A 7,500-nucleotide genomic window follows, 5' to 3' on the forward strand; every position below is an offset into this window, starting at 1 on the left:
GTCTGTGCTTTATAGAGGTATTTGGTATATCAACAGTTCTAAATATATATTGTCGACTTTATCAATCTATTATACTCGTGAAGCTCAGGGGCGTCAATTGGGGTTGCCCACTTGTCCCCTCGAGGACACTGCCGGTCCCGTCCCCCCCTCCCCCCTAGACCTTGGTTTGCCTCTCTATCATTTGAGATAATAATAGCCTAACAGTAAAATTCACTCCAAGGTGAAGCGTTAGGTGGCATCAAAATGCGTAAAAAATGTCCAATAATTTCTTGCGGGTCCTTACAGTTTCTCCCACTACCCCCATCTTTCGCCCGCCACTACACCCATTCCATAAGTTCTAAAGCTTTGTCCGCTCCCCACCAAGAAAAATCTTAAATGGGGCGCCACTGATGAAGCTCGATCGTCTGGACTAAACGTGCATAATTTACTAATTTACCTTAGAAATTAATAGGTGAAAGAGGTTAAAACGATAGGCCTAAAAAGGATTAAAATAATGATTGAAAGAGTGTTTCTTTATGTGGGAAAATACCTCAAAGACCATATGTTGATTTTAAAGAATAAGTTTTCATTTTGGAAATTTAGATATTGCGGCCTCAGAACAAGAGGCCTCGTGTTGTATGATGCCTGTTAGGCGTTTGCTAAGTGATAGACCAGTCTAACGTGTATTCATTCGATTTTTTTTTTATATATACCTAAAGCAGTCACCCATCCTTCTACAATGAAATTTAGGTTATGAATTTCATTTCTTAAAAACTAACTTTTTTACTAAATAATGCGCTAAACAAGACGAACAGTTCAAAGAAAACCCTTAGTTGGCTGGTAGAGGAAACGATTTTTTTTGTAGGACTGACTATATCAGAATCTAGGTCTTGTGTTCTATCGGATAGGTATGAGATTCACAGCCGATGTCTCGGAGTTTTCAGGAATAAAATTTTATCAACGTAGCCAGCGAAGATGACACTTTGTCACAGAGTGTCTTACATTCCCACCTAATTTTTTTCTGCACCTATCCTGTATTACGAAATTTGCAGAATTCTGATAATTATAAGAGTAACCGACTTCTTGTAGACATCGCCAGCAAATTCAGAGGAATGTCTTTCGAAGATATAATGACGTAACTTATGACGTCATTAATTTGCCTCTTCTTCAATGGATAATTGGCTATTCGTGAAAAAGTCTCAACCTCTGGCAACAATGAAATGTAACCAATACTCCTTGTTTACACTTTGTAGTAGTGGTAGTAGTATATAGGGTTTATGCCATGAGGTAGAGTGCTAGAATCCTTGAAGAAAGGGGTTTCCGCAAGTAATCCGACAAATTACCTTCTATCACTATTTCTCCATTGAAAAAAAATATATATATATAATTAAAAATCAATTCGCAAACTGAAGAAAACTTTGCGTTCGTCGTAACTCCTTTGATATTTTTCCTAATATGACAGTGACGATCATTGTTATATAGACAGTTGCATAGGATTAGATTGGAGTATAGAATTTAGACTTCAGGCCAAGCACTTAGACCTATAGAGGTCATTCAGTGATGTATATAACCCATAACCTTATTTTGTTGTTGTCGGGGGTGGGGGGGGGTGGCAAAGCAAGTTTTAAATTTGTTCCGCAAGTCACATTTTACTAAGAAATCAACAACTATTGCTTTATAGAGCATACGTAAATATCTTTCTGCACCTTATGGAAGTCAACAAATGACGAAATCTTGGTAGCATTGGATGTCCGGGTGTACTCCTTACCCAAAAAAGGGCCCTATTATTTATTTACCTGTTCAAGCTTATGTAGAGTTTGCCACGGGCCTCCTCACTTCACAATTGTGCTAGTCGAATCACAAAAGCTGTCCTGCAACCACGGGGACAGTGACTTATCATAGCCGCCATTCTTGAAGCCTTGACAAGTTACGAATTTTCATTCATAATTTCAGAGACAGTTGTTTGTCGTCATCACCTTGTGGGAGGAGTCGGGACATCATTATGTTTACGTCAAGTATAACTTTGAAATCGTACATTAGCCACTGGCTTCAGCTGCTTTATTTTACTCTTATGAATGTACTTTTTTAATATAAGTCATAAAGAATGTTTCCGAAAATTAGGTAGAGATGTAAAGTATACTATCTAAGTAATATCTTTGTCAAATGCACGGAAAAAAGTTATTCCGAAAAAACACCGGGTCAAAGGCTCTGAATCTCATACTACCTCGGACTAATTCCCGCCGGTGACCGACCGATATATATATTTATCATATTTTATTTATAATTTTTTTTATGTTTGTGATATTTACCGTCTTTTACTTGTATTTACACTCATCCCCGACGGGCTGATGCTAAACACGGTGACCATTGTCCACGTAAATCGATAATTGCCGAGATGGAGGACCTCTGTAGCAGCCTGCAATCTTAACGGTAATTACTCCTTTTCACTTTGTAGCATTTATTCTTATTATTTCTTGTAAAGAGATGGCCTATTAATTAAACTAGAGTAAAGAGAACTGGCAATTAAGAAACAGTATTAGGAAAAACAATAGTTTTAAAAGGTACCCTACCATCAGTTTCTAGTGGACAGAATTGTAGGCTAAGGTCTGAAGGAACAAAAACTAAAAGCATGAAAAAGAGAAGCCATCATTTAGGGAACGGAAGAAATACAGCAGGAGAAGCAAGATCTACGTCAAAAAGTATTCTACGCTACGGAACCGGGAGCAATTGAGTGCTAAGAACAAAAGGTGAAAGTAGAAAATAAGAATTTTATTTTATAAGGGAAACTTGAGAATGCATTAGATGTGTGGTCATTAAAGAAAAGATTTTAAGCGCTGAGCCATTAGCTTCGACCAAATAAAGCCAAAATGACCAGAATGAAGCTTGAGAAAGATGATGGGTAGTAAATAACTACTACAAACAAAACATGTGAAGGTCGGAAGGCAAAACAAACTACAGTAAACAGCAATTAACTCTGAGACGAGTTGTTACATATGTATGAAATTACTTGCAAGTTGCATTTAAACTTATGACATAAGGGTTTATTTACCCTGACACTTGGTCGTGCTATGACCTCTATGAATCTGCAGTCAAGCTGCGGAGCTTCTCGATCGTCTCCTTCTTGGACGTACATAGCTGCCCTAGTGATCTTAATTGTTGACTTCGACAAATTAGCTATGCATCATTAAAGGTTCATTGTTGTCCATTTAAACTTAAATTACGGTATCTCATAAATTACTTAACTTCGGTTCAGGTACAGTATATATATTTTGAATTAAAAGAACTGTCGTCCTCTCTACTTTTAACTGAGTCTTATCTGCACTTAATCAGCTAAAGCCAGTTTTAAAAGTGCTTTGCACGCTTTTTAAATTAAATTTTTCGTTTGCTACAAATACGTTTTAATTACAATCTCATATTCATGCTATGTTTAGAATGTTCTCATAGTTAATATGTTACTATAAAAGTTCGTCAATAACCCTTCGAGTTTAATGTTCAGCTAAACTGGCTGTTTTCAGCTAAAACAACAGAGGTTTTTGCGTAAAATATCAAGATTAGTGTTAAGGTGATCTTCTTCATTTCTACTTAATGATAGCGTCTGAGGTAAAAGGTGTCAGCCGATCTCTAGGGAAGTTGTGGGGCCAATGAACTACAGCTCAAACAATATAGTTTAGTTTGCCTATAGTGCGATCGGCAGACGTGTATTTCATACTGGAGTAATGTTTAATCATCGAACGGTGCTGTTCTAGCCAATATATGAAACACTTGGAAGCATCGTGGTTCAGGAGCCTAAATCATGTAGAGAATACCCTCTATAAATATACACTTGATGCTGACTGGGTAAGTCCTCGGTCAGAAGAAAAGCTCAGCTGGGTGTGCCTTCAATGACAAGCAGCTTTTGTCGTGTGATTTCTTTTTTCCCTTCTTGATTAACCCACAACTGGCGCTGACGCTGTTAGTAATTGTTATCTATTATAATCTATGCTCTGTTTTACCATTGGGAAATTAATGACTACAGTATTTCCTATAATTTTTACCATGATCATTCTGAAATGGCTCTTGATAAAGTAATGCTGAAATAACAGGATTTATGCTCAGTTACGTTTAGTCTCTAATCTCCATCGCTGCCTTTCTTCTGCTTCTCTTCCAAAAGCTCAGTTTCTTGACGGTATAAAAAGATTCTGCAATTGTGAAAAAGACGACGCCTTTCTTAATTAAAGAAAACATCCACATATCTCAATGTTATTTGTCTTGTTTTCTTTGGTATTTTACATCGGTGGGTATAGACCGTTGCGGAGTAAACAGCAAATTGTCTAACGTTCATTGTAAACAATAATAATTTATCGTATTATTTCATGACAGTATTTTTAAAATCTTACTTTACATACTGGTCCGCTGGTATAGTGGTTAGTGTCGTGATGCCAATCAGATGTCGCTGGTTCACGTCTCCCCCAGGGCGATGAAAAATCACTGCCTCTAGAGGTATCATGATCAGTTACTGTTGCAGTGTGGGGTCTGCAGTGGGAAGCTGAAACCAACATTCTTTGGAAGCTCGAATTTCCAGTCAATGGCCCCTGTGTGTTTGTTCCAGTAACAATAATATATAGTAAAAACATGCTAAAGTTTTACATGTTTAGACTGGTCAAATTGCTTTTAATAAGTGTAAAAACAGTGGCATAGGGTAGAAGGAAACATAATAATTCACAGTCCAGTACACAATGGGAAAAATTCCACAACACCTAAGCTTACTATAGTTTACAAATTTGATTCTTGATGCATTGAAATATTGACCCACTATGACTGCTAACTCTTTAGCTAGCAGACATTGTGAGGTCAATGTGTTTTTACACAACTGACAATCCAATAGATTGCGTGGAGCTTTATGCTTAAACCAAACTAATTTCAAATCAAAGGGAATTGGATTAAATTTTCTGAATGAAATTAGTCTTGTGGCTACAGCTCATATTTCTAAATTTATGTATTTTGAGAAATTCGGATCTGCCTTGTCATGTGAAATGTGTTCTGTGGATTCATCACTTGCTTCCTTGTCATCTGCAGCTTTGGCACTTGCTGCATGGTCTGCTGTCTGGTAACCTGGAAACTTTCCTGGTGACCTACACCCAGCTATTCCTCACTTGCTTCTACTGCTGTCCCATCAATTGATTCATCACTGTGATAACTGATGGTGAGAAGGATTTGCGACAAGATTCAAAGCTGGAATCAAGTATTCTTTTGCTTAGTCCAGCCATTAGAGTAGACCATGAACTAAATCCATGAAGATAGGGTAGAGTTTTGCCAGCAAGGTGCTGCATGGCAGAACAAAACAAAAGGTGGTTACACAAGCTTAAAATCATATAGAGGAAATGCAGAAGGTAAGAACTGGTAGACAAATCATTGGACAACTTACGTTTGTTGATCAGATGCCTTGTATGGAATAGGTGCAGAGTTTTTTTCATTCATTTGTGCAGCTGTCAATATAAAGCATTGGTCAATATTCTGTAATTGTAAGCTAATAGAAGAGACATAATATGATATCACTATGCAAACCCTAGTACTTAGCTCATCAATGACATAAGCAGAGAACACCTTCAGACGAAAAGCACTTCATCTTCATGACAATCGATGGATAAAAAGTACATAGCACTTGAGTAGGGAAAAAAACCCCATTTCAGCTCAACCTCAACACCTGACCCCCAATTCGGCACACAGGCCATAAACCCCATAAGCTTGCCTTTATGTTAACCTCACGTATGTTGACCATTAACGACTCCACGGGAAAACTACCAAATATTTCACTCTAGTTCAGAAAAGAACCCCAAAATGGCTCATGATGAGGAGAACAGTGGATTCGCTCGACACCCTGAAAATACCCAACCCCATTTTGGCTCAAGATATTCTCTAAGGATGAAAAAAACCGCCATTTCATGACCCCTAGAAAATACCCAACCCCATTTTGGCTCAACGACCCCTTGAAAATACCCAACCCCATTTTGGCTAAATGACCCCTTGAAAATGCCTAACCCCATTTTGGCTCAAGATATTCTCTACGGATGAAAAAACCACCATTTCACAACCCGTTGAAAATACCCAATCCCATTTTGGCTCAAGATATTCTCTACGGATGAAAAAACCACCATTTCACATAAATATGAATATGAGTGAAAAAATTCTAAGTTCCTTAACCTAACCCAACCCAACCTAACCTAACCTAACCCATCGAGTGAAAAAATTCTAAGTCCCTTAACCAAACCTAAGCTAACCTAACCCACGTGAAATACCCAACCTCATTTTGGCTCTAGATATACCCTTAGGACGAAAAAACCGCCATTTCACAAAAATATGAATATGAGGGAAAAAATTCTAAGTCTCTTAACCCTTTAACCGTTTAGTACGTATATATACGTAGCACGCCAACGCTACCTGACCCGTTTAGTATGTATATATACGATTGTTTTTTCATGCCTTTCTTTCAAGGTAAATCCTCTATGATGTATTTTCTCTAGGTCCGAGGAAGTGTTGTTGACCTTATCCAAACAAAAACACTTCCTCCCAAACCCCTTTTTATCATAATTTTCCTGATTTTGTATATCTAAAGCGGGAATTCGCCAATCACTTGGCGGAGTCGCTATGTAGTGAGAGAACACGCTGCTGGCTGGTCGTTTATTTACACGGAATTTTGGTCTTTCAACGCAGGGGGTAAAAGGGCTATATTCCTTTCTAAGCCAACTTAGCATCGGCCGTGAGTTGTTTTCATCTGTTTTTCTTTTCCAGCTCTAGCGCAAATGAAATGCGATAAGTACTACTTGTAGTTTATTGACATTTTTCCCACTGAAATATAAAAAAATGTACTGGAACGTTACAGAACAAAAGGTTAGATGTAGAACGCACAAACTTTCATTCATGAAACAATACTCTAAATGAAAGTTATGTACAAAATTCTTACACAACAAACATTGTTGAAAATTCATCCGACAGTGAGAATGATGAAAACGAAAACAGGGCTAGCGAGGTGAAGACAATAAAGTAAGATATGCGAATGATTGCCAGTAATTTTCTGTCCTAAGATTTTAGTCGTGAAAGTCGTGTAGAGAGAGAGAGAGAGAGAGAGAGAGAGAGAGAGAGAACTGTTTTCTTTGTATTCTACTGTACCCTCCTTTGAACACTGATGCCATATACAGAAATTCGAACCTAAGAATTTTGCCATTGATAAAAGTATATATATATATGAGTATGTATGACTGCTACGTATGTAATTACATTTATAGTGCACACAGAAACACTATACACAATATGGGTGTCATTAGCTACGTTTCCAAACTTCTTCCCGACTTACAATCTCAATACAGATAATCTGCATCTCACAATTGGGGGTTCTTTAATCTGGTCATAAAATCCTACTTATCCCTCCCCCGGGCTGTCCAGAAGAAAGAGGTTCCGGGACAAGGCCATCGCTTGAGGAAAATTAACAGTATTTTTATTTTTCCTCGCCTAGTTTAATTTTTTTCATCGGTGAATCTGGGCTAG

General features: G+C 37.8%; 1 protein-coding gene across 3 annotated transcripts in view; it reads left to right on the forward strand.

The window, feature by feature from the left end:
• LOC135208413 (E3 ubiquitin-protein ligase TRIM22-like) overlaps window positions 1–7,500 on the forward strand; it is a 217,032-nt gene that overhangs the window by 91,479 nt on the left and 118,053 nt on the right. Inside the window, exon 6 of one of the 3 annotated variants that reach the window (XM_064240555.1) lies at window positions 5,035–5,154. The exons of the other annotated variants lie outside the window; for them this stretch is intronic. Coding sequence (XP_064096625.1) covers window positions 5,035–5,139 — 105 coding nt within the window. The 3' untranslated portion in view covers window positions 5,140–5,154. Of the gene's footprint in view, window positions 1–5,034; window positions 5,155–7,500 lie in introns of those variants that run through there. 3 annotated transcript variants of the gene reach the window in all.

The sequence above is a fragment of the Macrobrachium nipponense genome, chromosome 35 (genome assembly GCF_015104395.2).
Source record: "Macrobrachium nipponense isolate FS-2020 chromosome 35, ASM1510439v2, whole genome shotgun sequence".
Lineage (NCBI taxonomy): Eukaryota > Metazoa > Arthropoda > Malacostraca > Decapoda > Palaemonidae > Macrobrachium > Macrobrachium nipponense.